The 18,161-nt window shown below is 44.6% G+C and overlaps 1 protein-coding gene across 2 annotated transcripts in view; it reads left to right on the plus strand.

Annotated features, from left to right (window-relative positions):
* The window catches only part of ENTPD3 (ectonucleoside triphosphate diphosphohydrolase 3), an 88,598-nt gene extending 75,375 nt beyond the window's left edge, over positions 1-13,223 (plus strand). For both annotated transcript variants that reach the window (XM_075921953.1, XM_006125573.4), the window contains 4 exons: positions 1,428-1,703; positions 1,807-1,917; positions 7,143-7,280; positions 11,812-13,223. In XM_075921953.1, the coding sequence (XP_075778068.1) occupies positions 1,428-1,703; positions 1,807-1,917; positions 7,143-7,280; positions 11,812-12,045 (759 nt within the window). In that variant the 3' untranslated portion in view covers positions 12,046-13,223. The remainder of the gene's footprint in view (positions 1-1,427; positions 1,704-1,806; positions 1,918-7,142; positions 7,281-11,811) is intronic.
* The last annotated feature ends 4,938 nt before the right edge of the window (positions 13,224-18,161 follow it).

Here is an 18,161-nt window from a genome sequence, read left to right on the forward strand (position 1 = left end):
GCTTCCTCCCCCACTCCCACCCTTGCTGCCTCTATCAGAGAGAGGCAGCAAGGGTGGGGAGCATGAGCCAGTGCCGCGGGGAGCTGGCTTGAAAGCCGGTTCTCCAAGCACTATCCCTGTGGGGGACAGAGGAGGTTGAGGTACAGTGAGAAAAGGCGTGAGCGGGGACCAAAGCAATCTCCGCTTGTGCTGCTTCTGCTGCAATTCTGCTTTTGAAATGTACAAGAGCCCCTGTGGAGCTTCTAAAGCAGAAACTCCGCAGGGATCGTGGCACTCCCCCATTGGACCCGTGCTCCCAGAGGGACTCTTGTACATTTCAAAGGCTGAGGCGCTGCAGGAAGCACAGAGCCAGTCCCCCGCTGGCCCCATGCTCCCTGTGGGGCTTCTGCTTTTGAACTGTAGCAAGAGCCCGTTAGGGCTCAAAAGCAGAAGTGCCCCTTATAGACAAATCAAATAGTCGATACTTGATTAGTTAATTCATCTAAATTTAACATCTAAATTGGTAATACATGGGCAGGAGGCACCGCTCAAAGGAGGATACACACTTTCATCACTCCACCTTTCTCCCCTCCTGTGCTAGCCCCATCATGGGTCCTCCTAGGCGTAGTGGAAAGCTGTACTGTTCAGCATACAGGATGGAAAAGGAGTGATCAAGAAACTAGTTCCTCTGCTGAAATGGCCCTGACCTGCAAAGATCCTGGGTACATGACCTAGAGATCTTGAGGATTCTGCTAACTTTGGGGAACAAACTTCCGGATAGAAGAGCATGTCAGAAACCCAACAAGACCCTCCTGGGTTATGTCTACACTAAGAAAAATGGGTTGAGGTTAGGTCAGAGTATGTCAATTCACCACAGCCTTTTTCCTGGTGAGGATGCCCTGCAATCCCTATTACTCTGTTTGAGCAGGGTGAGGTGAACCCCGCAAGGCAGCACCAGTAGGAAAATGGATATTTTATTTTGCTTGTCAGCTTTTCTGGAGCCCATTCACTTGGGAATCCAGACCATTCCATCTTAGGAGCAACACTGTGAAGAATATATAAATCAAGCCACTCGGACATTCTCCAAAGGAGATGAAAGAGATTGGTGAAAATGGAGGGAAAAATGGTGAGGGAAGAGAGAAATCCTTGTTACAAACCTATGGCCTCATTTTAATATATGATGGAGTATTAATGATGAATGTCTTGTGTTTTTTGTAGAGTTTCACAAAATATATTCGGCTAAGAGATTAAACTAGATTTATGAATCTTTGCTTTACTGCACAAGTGCATTCTGTGAGCTAGGATTTGTTTAATAATGGTCATTAAATCATACTATACATGTTATGACAGTGAAGCAAATAGGGAGAATATAAACTTACAAGGTTAAAATACTATTAATGTGAAATTAAAAGCTTTCCTGTTAAGACAAACTTTACTGTCTCCCTCAGAATTCAAGAGACAAGGCCAAAGTTGATAATCCATGCTATCCTCAGGATTATGAAACTGTCATAACAATGAAACACTTGTATGGAAGCTTTTGCACAGAACCTGTAAGACCCACAAATTACAACCCAGGACAGCTCATAAATTTCAGGGGAACTGGAAATCCAGCTCTGTGCCGGGAGCAGGTGTCCTTATTGTTTAACTTCACTGCTTGCAACGACAAGGGGGAAGATTGTTCATTCAATGGAGTCCAACAGCCAAAACTTAAAGGGAACTTTGTGGTAAGTCTAAAAGCACAATGTTCCTTTTTGCAGCATTTCTTACCTATCTCTGATTTACATAGATCCTGAGAATAAAGTGCCTTTCATCTGGTTTTATTTATAGGCATTTTCAGGATTCTACTATACAGCCAATGCTTTGAATTTAACTGGACACTTTCCCCTAGCTGATTTTAATTCAAGCATGTGGTTTTTCTGCTCACGGAGCTGGAATCAGGTCAGTATGAATTTTCTGCATTTGGAAAGGGGAGAGATCAAGGAGCAGTCACGCAGAACTATGGGTAATTGGGTCACATCAATTCACAGGGATTCATATGAATAATTTTTTGAAAGGTTCATGTGAATTCTTGCCTTCCTTTTCTATGAGTTTCAAATGCACTTCAAACTCTAAAATATTATAGAGTGCTTAAACTGTGGCCCAAGTTCATGAAACAAGGAACAAGACAAAATGCATATGTTTTCTGTTTCATTCTGTGAGTCTTGTGCACCTGTCATGTCACACCATAGCAAATGGATCATATTTTTTGCCAGAAAAAAACCCCAAAGGGCTTGACAGCCATCTGTACTCAGGATCCTTTCTACCAGTGGTAGGCAACCTCTTTTCCATCAGGGTTCTATGTGTAGCTCATGAGACATTTTGTTTGCTGTTTCCCACATTCAGGGTTGCCAGATTCTGCAGGAAAAAAACAGCAAGCAAATGGTCTGGTAGCACTTTATAGACTAACAAACATGTAGATGGTATCATGAGCTTTCATGGGCGCTGCATGGGGTTCGAACCAGCGGGGTTTTAAAAATGGTGGCTCCCTGCTTATGCAAATGAAGCCTGGGAAATTCAAATCCCAGGCTTTATTTGCAAGTGCGGTATGCCTACATTACCCCGCTAGTTCGAACTAGCGGGGTAGTGTAGACATACCCTGACAGACTCCGCCCTCCTCACCCCATCCTGCACCCTACCTCCCACCCAAATCCTGCATCTCTATCCCACTTGATGGCAGTGCTGTACCGCAGAGTGAGCCCCTCATTTTTGTTCACACTCCAGAGCCTAAGGGGTCCACAAAATCCACTAACTCTGGAACCCCAGAGAAGTAAATCTGGCCTATGGGAAGCCCTGAACCTCATTCCTCCCTGTCCCTTCCCCTCACCCCATGGGGGCTGCAGCGCCAGAAGACTGAGGTGACTCAGTCAGGGCCATATCAGTGAGGGTTGGGGGTTTTGGGAGGAGTTTTTTTGCTTCTCACTTGTGTGGCCCCCAACTGATTTTTCTATGGGTCAGTGACCCTGTACCCAAAAAAGGTTCCCCACACCTGCCATAAATAAAGAAAACATTGAAAGCTTTTGAGTTGGACATCATATTTTACTTTATTTAAAATGAAGTTTGATAAACTAACACGAGAAAGTTAAAATGCTTAACCTGTTTAATAATTTAAATTAAACCATTCTCCCCAGCTGCTGCACTAGCAAAATGGCTTGGGCATAATTATGTGATTAACGATGAGTTTCCATTAGCAACTGGTGGTCCATGGGATGGTTTGCATTGACCCAGGTGTTCCACAGGCACACAGTGAAGAGAGCCCCTCCTACCCTGAGAGAGCATCATAGCCCAGGGTAGGGGGGTTAAATCTTGCCACACCACTTTGGAAAGTTTCCTGATCCCTGATATAGGACCCTTAGGCTATGTCTAGACTACATCCCTCTGTCGGCAGAGGGTTGTAAATGAAACACTTCAAAAGTGCAAATGAAGCCAGGATTTAAATATCCCATGCTTCATTTGCGTAATCACGTAATGGCGCTCTTTCGAAAGCGCTATTTTGAAATTAAAACCGCAGTCTAGACACGGTTCTTTAAAAAACGGGGCGCTTTTTTGAAAGATCCTGTAAACCTCAAAAAATTAGGTTGGACATAACTAGGAATTCCACCTCCCAGTTCTAAGTGCAGATGTAGCCTAATTGAAGCCTCCCTCCCTGGCACTGTCTAAAATCAGTACTATCTCTTGAACAGTATTTACTGGCAAGCAGAAGGGATTTTAAAAAAATGCAGTATCACTTATACACTAACTAGACTATGTTTCAGTATTTGCTCTTTAATTTAGTTGCAATAATCACAATCATTCATCCCAAGGGAACAACAAACAGAAGATTTAAACCACAAAAAATAAGCAGTTAAATCAATAATGTTGTACTACACAAATATTTTGAGTAAGGTCTTCTATGAAGACTTGTAGTGCTCTGCAGTTGATGACTACTGTGAGCTATGCATGGCAACTGTGATTATTATAAATATATGCACATGTACATGTAGACAGTTATCACTGTAACTGTGGTACAACTGCAGCCTTACCTCACTCTTAGCTCTGGTCTGCACTAGGGAGTTATTTTGAAATAACCTCCCTTATTCTGAAATAACAAGCAGAGTAGCCACACTACCAAGCCTGTTATTTCAAATAAGGGGCTGGTTATTTCAAAATAACAACTCCTGCTTTCCTTGGGGGAATAAACTTATTTTGAAATAGTTATTTCAGGAGTTATTGTTTCCTGTTGTGGACATGCCTTTGGAGTTAATGGAAAGTTAAAGTGGGGAAACCAAATATCTATAGTCTCAGAGGGGTGGCCGTGTTAGTCTGTAACTTTAAAAGCAAGTAGTCCCGTGGCACCTTAGGCCATGGGGTATGTCTACACTACCCCGCTAGTTCGAACTAGCGGGGTAATGTAGGCATACCACAATTGCAAATGAAGCCCGGGATTTGAATTTCCCGGGCTTCATTTGAATAAGCGGGGCGCCGCCATTTTTAAATCCCCGCTCGTTCGAACCCCGTGCCGCGCGGCTACATGCGGCACGAACTAGGTAGTTCGAACTAGGCTTCCTAGTTCGAACTACCGTTACTCCTCATTCCACGAGGAGTAACGGTAGTTCGAACTAGGAAGCCTAGTTCGAACTACCTAGTTCGTGCCGCGTGTAGCCGCGCGGCACGGGGTTCGAACGAGCGGGGATTTAAAAATGGCGGCGCCCCGCTTATGCAAATGAAGCCCGGGAAATTCAAATCCCGGGCTTCATTTGCAATTGCGGTATGCCTACATTACCCCGCTAGTTCGAACTAGCGGGGTAGTGTAGACATACCCTTGTCTATCCTAGGAAATTATTTCAAAATAGTTATTTTGGGAGTTATTTTAAAATAACTCATTTCAAAATAGTATCTCAACACTACAGGGAAGCCTCGAAATTAGTCTGAGGCAGGCTTCCTTAATGTGGATGTGCCACCTCGACTTAGAGCCCCAGGAAGCACTGGGGAGTAATTACTTTGAATGATTGCGAAGTAGTTATTTTGAAATAGCAGCAGTGGAGCCTCCATCCTAACGCTATTTGAAAATAACTATTTCAAAATAACTTTTAAAACAACAAATAGTCTTGCAGCACCTTAGAGACTAACAAAAACTATAGATGGTATTGTGAGCTTTCGTGGACAAAAACCGCTTCTTCAGATTAGCACAAATGTCTGTAGTAACTAAAGGATGAAACAAAAAAAAACCTGCTAAAATGGAAGGGAGTTGAAGTGAAAAACATCCAGAAACAGAGGGATAGTCACTTGGTTCAGGTTCTGTGTGAAATGCTGGGATCTGCCCTATGGGTAGAAGTCGTGTTGGGGTATCCCACAAACGCAATAGTAACTTGTATTAGAAATGGGATTTTATCGGGTTCTGTCTTTGTGTAACTTGTGTATATTTGCTCTCCCTTGCTATTCCACCTTTGAATTTGTGGCTTTTCTAGTAAATACTCCTTTCATTAATTTTTACCACAGGCTGGTCTCTGGTGCGCAGAGTATTTGTGCCAAAGTAAGCTGGTGCTTAGGGCAGGGAGAGGGGGAGGAGAGACTGGCTTCACACTTTTTGGGAGATGAACCAGAGGGCAAAAGTCCTGAGTGCATGGTAATTAAGACGCTGGGAAGGATGGATGTGGGGAGACTTGAGATTGGCAGGGCTCTTGCTATCACCCTGCGAGGGGTAACTAGATTGGTGGAAGCTTGTGGGTAAGCTACTGGTGTCAGGGGTGTGACTCAAAGCTGCATGAGGGTACCAAAAGTTACAGGGAAGGCAATGACAGATTCCTTTTGCTGGTCTGAGTGGCCCCCAAAATGTCATGTAGGTGTCTGCTCTGTGTTGCTGGTAGTTGCAGGGAAGGAAAAATTATACTGTGCTGTACCTACCCTGAAGGACATAAGTCATTTCTAATGATTCCATTGCAAGAGGTACGTAATATCAAGGGAGAGACTCAGGATTCCAAGGTTTTTTGTTTGTTTTGAGGAGAGAAGAGAGTTAGGATAATAAGAGCCATTGTCTTAAGTTACGATGTAAGGGTTCAGTACAATAAATCCAGAAACAACTAGACTTGTCTTTTGTACTAAGTGTACTATGTACTCTTTGTACTTCATCCTACTCCAGATCAAATCAATGGCAACATTTCCATTAACTTAGATAGGAGCAAGATTGGGCCTGGAGGCAGATTTATTCTTCGTCAAGGTCACCAAGAGAATGAGTATAGTTTAGAGCAGTCCTTAAAATTAAAAGCTGCAGTGAAGCCATGCTGGGCCCCAAAGGGGCATGCTGACACCTGTCATATTGCTCTTTCAGACAGCAGTGCTTGATGCTCTGCTTATTTTAAGTTGTTTATGGATTGCTGTGCTTGTACCCTTCATGTCATCTCGCTGTCATCACTAACAATCTGTCCCTCACCAGCACCCCTTTCAGTATTAAGTGGAATGGGGGATCATAATTCTTCATGCATCATTTTGTACTCAAGCTCCTACCAGACTGGATACCCAAACACTGCATTATCCTCCAAAATTATCTCCAAAAAATACCCCAGAAATATGCACAGATAGTATCTGACCTAAGGATTTTTTGTGTCCAGTTGCCATACTTTCTCAGATCCTCTTGTCAACTCTGTATTACAGCAATATCAGCTGCAGACCACATTCCGATCTTAGTTACACCAGTAAATCCTAAGTGACCTCACTGGAATAATTTCAGATATACATTGAGATAGCTGAGGCCACAAATTCACCCTGTGTTCCCAGTTCTCTCTCCAGTCTATGATTGTATGCCCTTTTGATCTGAATGCTTGTTGACACACTTAGAATGACTGTGCCATCTCCTTGAAGAGGTTTGCCTCTGAAATTTACTACCAACACTTGTAGCATATCTAAAGAGTCAGATTGAAATGGTTAGTCACCACAATTTCTATCTTTCATGCAACTTTTATTTTTAATTACTATATAATTAACAGTACAAAATATATCACCTGCACAGTCACTTCCCCTGTAAATCACTGTCTACATGCCTATAATTTTCTTAGGATGTTTGTGAAAACTTCTGGAAGGTGCTAATTAGATGGGAAGTGTACTTTATGCACATCCTTCTTAATTGTGTTGATCTTATTTTTATTTTTCAGCTTCCATCTATACTGCCTAAATTTGAAGAAATATATGCTAGATCCTACTGCTTTTCAGCAAACTACCTCTATTACCTGCTCGTATATGGATATAAATTTAACGCTGAGACTTGGCCCCAGATACATTTCCGAAAAGAAGTGAGTATTAAAACATGAAGAAGTATTTGGAGAAGGGCAGCAGAAGGACATTTTACCTTGCAAATTCATACTGATTGTGGACAGCTTCTGCAGAAGATTTTTAGATATTAAGAGCTAAGTAAGAGCTGTGACTTTTGCTCCAATGCTAACTCCTAATGATTCTAGTGGTGACAATATGATTCAGTGATCTTAGATTCTTTAGAGTTTTAAAGAGTGTGAGAAATGCTACTCTCCATTATGCCTCTGCAAATCCACTGACGTCACTTGGGCTATCTAGTGGTGTGGAATGGGATGACCATATTTGCCTGAAACACCTTGCCATGACTAAGTGAGTTCTGTTGACTCACTTTGTTAGTGATTAATTTGTTACCACCTGGATATAAGCAAGGTGGGACTTGCTACCTGGCATGACAGCAGCAGATCTGAAAGGAGGGACCACCTAAATAGCTAAGCCTGCTGGAGAGATGGTTTCAGCCAATTTTTTTGTTTAATCTTATTACTCTTCTTCATTAACAGCCAAACTCTAGGGCAGAGCTGGGCAAAATATGGCCTGGGGGCCAGATGTGGCCCACCAAGCCACCAGATCTGGCCCACGGACCACCCTGCTAGGACCCTCAGGCACAGAGTTGCCTTGGTTTTAAAATGCAATCCGTGGGACTCTCTGCTCTACAGGGAGGGTGAGGCTTTGTGTAATCACCCTGGAAACAACCAGCCAATAGGAGCTGATAGATTGGCCTGGAGCATGGGGGCAGTGCAAGCCTCTCCCCTTCCTGGAACTGAGCGCCACCTGGCAGGAACAGCCTGCAGTTTAAAGTGGTCTGGGGCTGCAGCGGGCAGGGAGTCCATCCTGCGTTGGTGATGCTGCATAGCTGCTGGCCAGGAGACACTTAGGTAAGCGCCTCCCAGCCACAGCCTGCCTCTGGCACCTCAGCCCCTCCTGCCCCCCTCCCCCAGGTCACCATCCAAACCCTCTGCACCCCCTTGCCCCAGGTCACAACTCCCTCCCAGCACTTTGCACTCCCTCTTAAAGCCCCTCCCCCAGGCCAGAATCCTCTACTGCACCTACACTCCCTCCCTGATCCTACACCCCAATCCCCTGACCCAGGTCACAACCCCCTTCTTCTCCCAAACTCCCTCTTAGACCTCACAGCATCTCCTGCACCCCAGTCCCTTACCCTGTGCACCCTTCTGCACCCAACCTCCATCCTAGACCCTGCACCCTCTCCACATAAAAGTGCTGACTTTGACCACTTACCAACATCTTGGAGTGGCCCCCCACCAAAAATTATTGCCCATCCTGCTCTAGGGTGATGGGCAAGAGTTTAGAGTTCAGATACTGTGTCTATACAGCAGTTAGGGAAAGACGTCTGCTAGTGTGGCACAGGTGGGCAATACTTTTTGGTTGTTTCCTGCCAATAGGAGCTGAGGATTGGGCTGGGGAGATCGCACGGAAGCTTCCCCCTCCATTTAGAGCAGAGGGCCACGTGGAACAGCCCTGCACTTAAAACAGCTGCTGCTGCATTCTTGAGGGTCCCAGCAGGGTGTCTGCAGGCTGGATCCTGTGGCTTGGTGGGTCCCATCCAGCCCACGAGGGAGATCTTGCCCACTCCTGTAGTATGGTGTTATGATCTACCCATATGGGATCCCACTAAAGTCAACAGGGCTCTGTACAGGCACCAGGGTCTGGCCATAAAAATCAAATGGCAGGATTGGATGAGGACCCCGGGGAAAAAAAGACCTTTAAGTAGTCTTGCTTCTTAGAGTTGATGAAATGATTAGCAGAAGTAATAAAACCCACTAGCCAAAGTACAGAGCGAAAGACTATAAACAAACTTACTGTGATGAGTGCCATTTACAAAATACAGGACTATGTAGCACTTTAAAGACTAACAAGATGGTTTATTAGATGATGAGCTTTCGTGGGCCAGACCCACTTCCTCAGATCAAATAGTGGAAGAAAATAGTCACAGCCATATATACCAAAGGATACAATTAAAAAAAAGTGAACACATATGAAAAGGACAAATCACATTTCAGAACAGAAGGGGGATGCAGGGGGGGAGGGGAGGACCTCCCCCCCCCCCTGCATCCCCCTTCTGTTCTGAAATGTGATTTGTCCTTTTCATATGTGTTCACTTTTTTTTAAATTGTATCCTTTGGTATATATGGCTGTGACTATTTTCTTCCACTATTTGATCTGAGGAAGTGGGTCTGGCTCACGAAAGCTCATCATCTAATAAACCATCTTGTTAGTCTTTAAAGTGCTACATAGTCCTGTATTTTGTTTTAGCTACGCCAGACTAACACAGCTACATTTCTATCACTATTCTGAGTGCCATTTAGATTCTGAAACAGTTATACAGCTGTTTCTTCAGAGTAATCAGACTCTGCTATACTGTGATCACTTCCTTCCTCTCCACCCTCAAGTCTTATTTCTGCAGCTTGTTCCAATCAGATTTTTTAACTCTTCATGGAGGCTAGCCCTGGCCTGTTACAACATGAGGTAATACAAAGTGTAGGTGTAAGTATCGTCAGGGCTGGCCCACAACATTTTGGCACCTGAGGCAGGGAGCTCAAATGACGCCCTCATACCCCCTCACTTGGGCCAAAACTTTGAAAGGTCTCAATTCTGCCTTCTTCCTGTTCTACTCCTCTCATGATACTGCTCTGCTACCTACCCCAATAAAGGAGAACTAACAACTTAAAACGCCTTGTTCAAAAATTTTAAGTAACACTTAACTTTCAAACGCCTTGAACAGCAAATGTAACTTTTCTTGTATGCATAGTAAACACTGGCATTTTTATCTGTTTGAATAATCAAAGTGGTGCTTTCCGTGCTGGTATTAATCAGTCCGGGCTCCTCGGGGTGCTACAGAGGTACATAAGAGGCTCCTCCTCTCTCTCCCTGCAGCTCCTGCTGCTTTCTTATTCCCTCTCACCTTTTCTCCTGCCTGCCTGTTATGTCTCTTGTGCCCTCCTTCCTCTAGCACAGCACTCCACCATCTCTGTGCATCTAGAGCAGAGAGAATTCATATACACCAGCAGCACACACAATTTTCTGCACTCTCGGTCCTAATGGCGCCCACTCCTCCCCCCACAGTCTGAGGCAGCCGCCTCAGTTCGCCTCATGGTAAGGCCAGCCCTGAGTATTGTACATAAAAATAATCCACTCACTGCACTTGAGAGTATGGCATCAAGAAATTATGAGCAAGATTCTTCTAAATAATGGAGCTCCATCATTTGGACAAATATATAGTATAAGGTAGGAAATAATTACACTGCCTTGCTTTACCATCTAATGGCCAGCTACCAGAAGATCTGGAGAAGTGTTAGCAGATGGTAAGTTAACGCGTAGGCAAAAGGCCAGCACACAGGTTATTTTGAGGTCTTCAGCCAAAACTACTTGTTGCATAAGCCTTGAATTGGTCCTCAGCACAAGAGTAAATTTTACTTATGATTGTTTCCCTGCAAACAGCAGCATAGAGTACTGATCAAAGTGAACGTACTTATTTAAGTGGACATGTTTCTGAGTGGAAAGAACAGTTATTTCTAGAAGTGCCACTAAGGCTGAAACCTGACAGGCAAAGGTATGACAGACAGCCCGCTCTTAACAGTTTCCAACCAATCTGCCTAATTTCACCAGTTGCCTGCAAACAATCCCTCTTTCTCCTGTTGGGCAAAAAGAAGAGAGCCAATGGCTTTAAGTACCAATGAGCTACAAAAATATTGCATTAGAATGCAAGTTTATTAATAAGCAGAGTGACTGATTTCAGGCTTTCTCCTAACTTCTTTTTGCAGGTGCCATTTTGGTCTTGAATATTCAGGACTAAAATGGATTGTGTGTGAGTGTGCGTTTGGGCGGTTGTGGGTTTTTTTAATTCAAGTGTAAGTAGCCAAACACTAGGATGGTGAAAGGAGAGTCCAATTCAATGTTTGTTTATGCTTACAGGCAGTATTCCCAGTAACTTTCAACATCTATGTGTGGAATAAATTTTGTTATATGCACCAAAGCATAGAAAGTAGAAACACATGCTGCCAGCTTGTGGGCACTCTGCTGATCAGCTGGGCAGCATTTGGATATCATCTGGGTGGCTGTCCGACTGCTCAGTTTACAGAGAGCACTGCTTATTGATATCTTAAATTGTACTTCACACTAAGATATTTAATAGTGATTTGGTTACACATGTGTGTGCGCACACACACACATTTTAGATGAAGTAGATGGAGCCATACCTAGTCATTCTCTGTGTTGGCACCAATCTGATGTCTTTATCTGACTTGTTTAAGCCAGGTGATCTAGAAAGCAAAACATTATGTGTTACTTTACAGGTTTCCACTTTGGTCCTTCTTTGTAATGCTAAAAGCATTAGGGAAGTGTATAGCCTCTAAAAATCCTTGCAAATGCGAGCCTTTGCTAAAGCTTTGCCTCTGATATTTTTAGAAAAGTCACCAGTGTCAGCTGTGCTGCAGCTTTTGGATTCTCTGGCCTTTAGCAAAAAAGTTTATATGAATTGTCTTTTTCACCTTTCAGGTTGGTAACAGCAGTATAGCATGGTCTCTTGGTTATATGATGAGCCTCACCAATATGATCCCAGCAGAAAGCCAGCTGATCCAGCGACCTGTGAACCCTTCTTTGTTTGCTGGCCTCCTCTTTTTCTTCACAGCTGTGGCATTGCTATGTCTCATCTTTGTTGTTTATTTGTGTGTTGTATCGCGTATGCGAAAGAATATCAATCACATGGACCATGTACTTGCTACAGAATGAACAGAGGGCTCAGTGACAACAAAAGACATAAACTTGAAATGTTCTTTGGAGACCTGCATTTTAGAAAAATCAAGTGAGAAAGAAATAAATGTATCCTGAAAGAAAGGAAAAAGATCAGAAACCAAAGTGGAGAACAGAAATCAAGGAAATGGTATTATAATGCATTGGCTCTCTCATGAGAGGTCTCAGCACTCAGTGCTATAGACTTATGGCGTTTATAGTGAACTCTGTAAACTCTGTTTTGTTATTAAGTAGTTGTGGAAGAAGAATAAGTACTATGCACAATACGTTATTTTTGCATAATAGTCTCCTAGAGACATAATTGGTCAGTAGTTTCAAGATACAAGCAAAAGGACAAAACCATAGGACAGAGGAAAATAGTGGTAATACTCATCTGTCATATTGAAGCTAAATGAAAAACTCATTCCTGAAACTGGTAAGGACATTAGTTACATCCCATACATTGAGTACTCAGTGTTCTCACTAATTTATTCCATCCATGTGTGGAATAAATGCGCACCACTGGTAGAAACAAAAAGTCTAGTTGGGTGGCATTTGAATCTGTCCTGAGCGACTCCACAAGTGCCCAGCTTACAGGGAACTGCAAGGTGTGCTCAGGAAAAAAACTTTGTTCATTACCATGTAGACCGTGACAGAAGATTTAGGCCACCAAGTAAAAGTGGATCACTCAATTATTAAGCAGCTTTTCGCATTTATTTAAGAAACCCAAACCCATGATTGATATACTAAATGTCAAAATGTATAGCTATATTTATATGCAGAGACATTATCAGCAACTCTAGTAAAGGTTGCATCAAGATTTAGTCTGAAAGTAAGCCTGAAATCCACCTGTTTTGTACTTTAATATTAAATGGAGTCTCCACATGTACAATAACAGTGCTTCGGTGGGCAATTGAATTTAGTCTTTTTTAATAAACATTTACAAAAGAAACATATCAAAGGGTTCCCTTAACAAAATGTTGACCTGTTGTCCACACATTTCTTTGGGTTCTAGACAACCACACCTTTGTCCAGATTTCATATTCAAATAATATCTCAGCTATAGGACTCTTCTGAAATACTGACACACCAAGAAGTTTTCCCTTATCCTGTTGCCCCTGCATATGAGGTTAAACTCTATGGAAGAGAAGGGGCATGGGTAGAGATGTTGGGGACTAGCAGGTTGACCAAGTCTTGGGGAAATGGGGCAAGGGAGTTGCAGGGGTGCACAGGCCTGGAAGAGAAGAGGCTTGTGAATACAGGAACCAGGAATGTGTGACTGGTGGGGAAGGGGGGCAACTGGAATAGAGCTCACTGTCTGAGGGTATGTCTACACTACCCCGCTAGTTCGAACTAGCGGGGTAATGTAGGCATACCGCACTTGCAAATGAAGCCCGGGATTTGAATTTCCCGGGCTTCATTTGCATAAGCGGGGCGCCGCCATTTTTAAATCCCCGCTCGTTCGAACCCTGTGCCGCGCGGCTACATGTGGCACGAGCTAGGTAGTTCAGACTAGGCTTCCTAGTTCAAACTACCGTTACTCCTCATTCCACAAGGAGTAACGGTAGTTCGGACTAGGAAGCCTAGTTCGAACTACCCAGTTCGTGCCCCATGTAGCCGTGCAGCACGAGGTTCGAACGAGCGGGGATTTAAAAATGGTGGCGCCCCGCTTATGCAAATGAAGCCCGGGAAATTCAAATCTCGGGCTTCATTTGCAAGTGCAGTATGCCTACATTACCCCGTTAGTTCGAACTAGCGGGGTAGTGTAGACATACCCTGAGGCAGTAGTGCTAGTGTCTCAACACAGAGGCTATGTCTACATTGGCGCGATCTTGGGCCAGAGCTATGCAAATGAGGCTAAGCGTGGAATATCGCCGAGCCTCATTTGCATATGTAATGAGCCGCTATTTTGCAGAAGAGGCTCTTGCGCAAGAAGGAGCTGTCTACACTGCCCCTTCTTGCGCAAGAAAAACCCTCTTGCGCAATGCCTTTCTTCCTGAAAATAATCAGCGTAATTAACTCCCTTTCTGTTTCTGTTCCCTGTGCTCACCATATACTACCACCACGTGGAGTCATGGAGGAAGGGGGAAAGAGAGAGGCAAGGGTGGTGAGCAGCCAGAGCATGCAATTGAAATCATGTTTGTACTGAGTGGGAGCTGTAGAAGAGAAAGGTGCAACTCCTCCCATGCATACATGAATCACGGTAGTCCCGTGCCTTCCTGGGTCTTGCTCCCCAAAGGATACCACATCCTCCCTGCAGTTTGCTGCCCATATTCCCAGCTGTGATGAGTACTTCAGGGAGTGCTACAGGAGGCGCTCTGTGGGTAACTTTCTTATTCTTTGCTCATATTTTCAATTTTCTCCAATTCTAAGTTTGTATTTACACACTTCAAATTAAATCCTATTAATATCTGTCTGATCAGTTAAAAATGATCTTCCCATCTTTTCATTGAAAGAAAAGGGTCAGAATAGTTTCCTAATTTAAAAAAGACAAACTAAGAACACATTTTCTCTAGTTCCTTGACCAATGCCTATTTCTTGGTCATGGTAGCTAATGTTAGCAGAACACAAAGGCTACGTCTACACTGGCCCCTTTTCCGGAAGGGGCATGTAAATTTCATGAGTCGTCGTAGGGAAATCCGCGGGGGATTTAAATATCCCCCGCGGCATTTAAATAAAAATGTCCGCCGCTTTTTTCCGGCTTTTAAAAAAGCCGGAAAAGAGCGTCTAGACTGGCCCCGATCCTCCGGAAAAAGCGACCTTTTCCGGAGGCTCTTATTCCTACTTTGAAGTAGGAATAAGAGCCTCCGGAAAAGAGCGCTTTTTCCGGAGGATCGGGGCCAGTCTAGATGCTCTTTTCCGGCTTTTTTAAAAGCCGGAAAAAAGCGGCGGCCATGTTTATTTAAATGCCGCGGGGGATATTTAAATCCCCCGCAGATTTCCCTACGACGACTCATGAAATTTACATGCCCCTTCCGGAAAAGGGGCCAGTGTAGACGTAGCCAAACAGCAAGAGGTTTGAAATTATTCTTCCAAAGAGAAGGAAACGGGCAAGATGAAGAACTTATCTTGTGCAGTAGTCAGAATTGTTGGGGCTCAGTACCCCCAAAAGATTGATTCCTCAGTGCCCACTGCCCAGGTCTTCAGGATATATCTCTCCAGTGGTTAAAAACTCACCAAGCCCAGTGAGTTTCAAAGGCACAAATGGTTGTTAAGCACCTAACTCCTATTGACTTTCTGTGCAATTGAGGGGCTTGCCGTTAGTGTCTGAAAATCATCTCCCACATCACAACATTCAGCATTAGAGACCCACTTTGAATTCATGTATTCTAAAGGGATTCAGAGGAGTGGTTTGGATACAACTTTCATTTTTAAGAAGGATAGAGTGGTTATATTTTCAATCAGATCCCAAGCCCCTTAAGGTTCAGGCATGTTTACAGTTAGGCTACGTCTAGACTGGCATGATTTTCCGGAAATGCTTTTAACAGAAAAGTTTTCCGTTAAAAGCATTTTCGGAACAGAGCGTCTAGATTGGCACGGACGCTTTTCCGCAAAAGCACTTTTTGCGGAAAAGCATCCGTGCCAATGTAGACACGCTTTTCCGCAAAAAAGCCCTGATCGCCATTTTCACGATCAGGGCTTTTTTGCGGAAAACAAATCTGAGCTGTCTACACTGGCCCTTTTGCGCAAAAGGACTTTTGCCTGAACGGGAGCAGCATACTATTTCCGCAAGAACACTGACAATCTTACATGAGATCGTCAGTGCTTTTGCGGAAATTCAAGAGGCCAGTGTAGACAGCTGGCAAGTTTTTCCGGAAAAGCGGCTGATTTTCCGGAAAAACTGGCCAGTCTAGACACAGCCAGTGATTCTGGTAGGGCCCTAATTATGACCTATTCAGAGGAAGTTGTGAGAAACAGTCTGCCAGAAACTTTTGGCCATATTGGACCTCAGAGTCATTGGGGAATCCCCATGTACAGCTTTTCTCTAACTGGGGCTTCCAACCAAAAAAAGAAGTTTCAAGGCTACTGTTGGGGGGTTGTTAGTATGGTCACTAGCTGTCTAGGTTTTCCCAGACATAACCTCTTTTTTGGTCCTGAAATTTTCCTCAGAGCAGATTTTGGAAACATTAAAAAAGTCTGATTTTTCCTGGCCTTTCAAACTGTGTGGCTGGAAAGCAGTGGCCACTGTCTGGGCACCTAGTTTTCCTTCTGTGTTGCTGCTTGTGGCACCATTGCCATGCAGAGTGGCATGGTATAGTATTGCCACTCTTCTTTCTCTGCTGCTGGTGGCACTATCTTTGGATCTGTGCAGCAGCAGAGCAAGTGTCCGCTAGCAGGTCAGCAGTAAGTGTCACCACTTGCAAGAGCACAGAAGAAAAGCTGGAATATGGTACTGCCTCTCTTCCCTCTGCACTGCTGCTCATGGTAGGGATGTCTTCTGAGCTGGATGGCAGCAGAGCAATGGCCTCTGATGGAGTGCCCAGTTCAGATGGCATCACTGCTGCTACCCTGCAGCACAAAACCAATGGTAGTGTGCCATTCTTCTTTCTGAGCTGCTGTCACTGCCAGTGACAGTGCTTTCCAGGCTAGGCGACTGGGAACAGCAGCCACTGCAGCCACCCAACTCTGAAGGCAAGGTAGAGTCATGGACATTTTTTCATATTTCCAAAGTCCACCTGCCCAAAGAATAGAGGACTAAAGAGGCCATAGTTGGAAAACCTAAATGTATGGTGATCCTACTAGCGATCCTGTACTCACTTTGTCACCCCCTTTTAAGGTGGGTTCCCCAGTATGAAAAACAGTTCACTAGGGGATTCATCTACAATCCTGAGGTCCAACACAGCCAGTGGTTCTTGGCAGACCATTTCCCACAACATTCATGGAAGTGGTTGTAGATTCTTAGGGAAGTTTTTCGTAGTTCAAATATCTGTCTGGATGGAGACTGGAGGACCAAAAAGGAGGTCATTTCCAGGAAAATCCAGGTATGTTATGCCTGTCAAACATCAGCATTAAACAGAGATATACATTTTTTGTACAAACATATCCAGGGACAAAACAATTGTGTCCACATGCCACTTTTATCAGCCAGAATGTATACAACCTTCTACTAATTCTGTAGTCTCATGTCACATGATGCCTCCTCCTTAATTCCTTGGAATAGCAGAAATTAAATATAGCATCAATGCAAAATTCGTTCAGGGACCATGGCCAACCTCTAGCAGATCAACATCAGGAGCCACATTAAAAAAAATCATGAGACTGGCTTAAAATAATGAGAGTAAAGAGAAATAAACAATCCATTTCGGGTCATTATGTGTCTGCCTTCTGAACCTTGAGGACACACACCGGTGTTTTTAGCCTTTTTTTCTGCAAACTTGGGGACTTCAAACACTTTCTACGTGAAAGCTGAGGGTGTGTCTGCACTCCAGAGCCTATGTTGACATAGCTGTGCCCGCAGACTGCCCTAGCTTAGATGTTGCCAAGACCCACAGGAGTTTTTGTTGGCACCTCCACCTCCCAAACCAAATGAAACGTGCACACTGACTGGCTTAGAAAAGCGGGTGTGGTTTTGGGCAGACTCTCTTTTTCTTCTGGACCTGGCTGGGATTTGTTTTTCTCGTTTGCGCACCGGACAAGAGTTCACACAGACGCTGGTTTAGCGGAGGGCAATAAGCCCTGTTCGCCTCTGGCCCTGAGAAGGGGGAAGGCCCCCCAGAAGCAGACGGCATGAGGAAGGCGCACTGTCCCCGTGCAAGGAACGACGGGCGCAGGGCGGGCACGGTGCGCTACCCCAGCGCATCCCCTCTGCGAGCCCCGCGCGCCGGCTGCTCCCCTTGCGACATACACCTGCCACGCGAGCGCAACAGGGCGCACGCATGCGCACTACAGTAGGGGGCGGGAGCGAGACTCTCCCAACCGCAAAAGAAAGCAGTTGACTGCGCATGCGTCTCGGGAACCCACACGCCCCCTTCCATGCCCTGCAGGCTTGTCACGCATGCGTTAAACATCTCGCCCCTCCCACCACGAACGTTTGGCGCGCATGCGTATTGGAGGAGGAGCGGAAACGCTCGCCTTCGACACCCACCAGGAGGGCCTAGCGCGCACGCGCATTTAGT

The sequence above is a fragment of the Pelodiscus sinensis genome, chromosome 2 (genome assembly GCF_049634645.1).
Source record: "Pelodiscus sinensis isolate JC-2024 chromosome 2, ASM4963464v1, whole genome shotgun sequence".
Taxonomy (NCBI): domain Eukaryota; kingdom Metazoa; phylum Chordata; order Testudines; family Trionychidae; genus Pelodiscus; species Pelodiscus sinensis.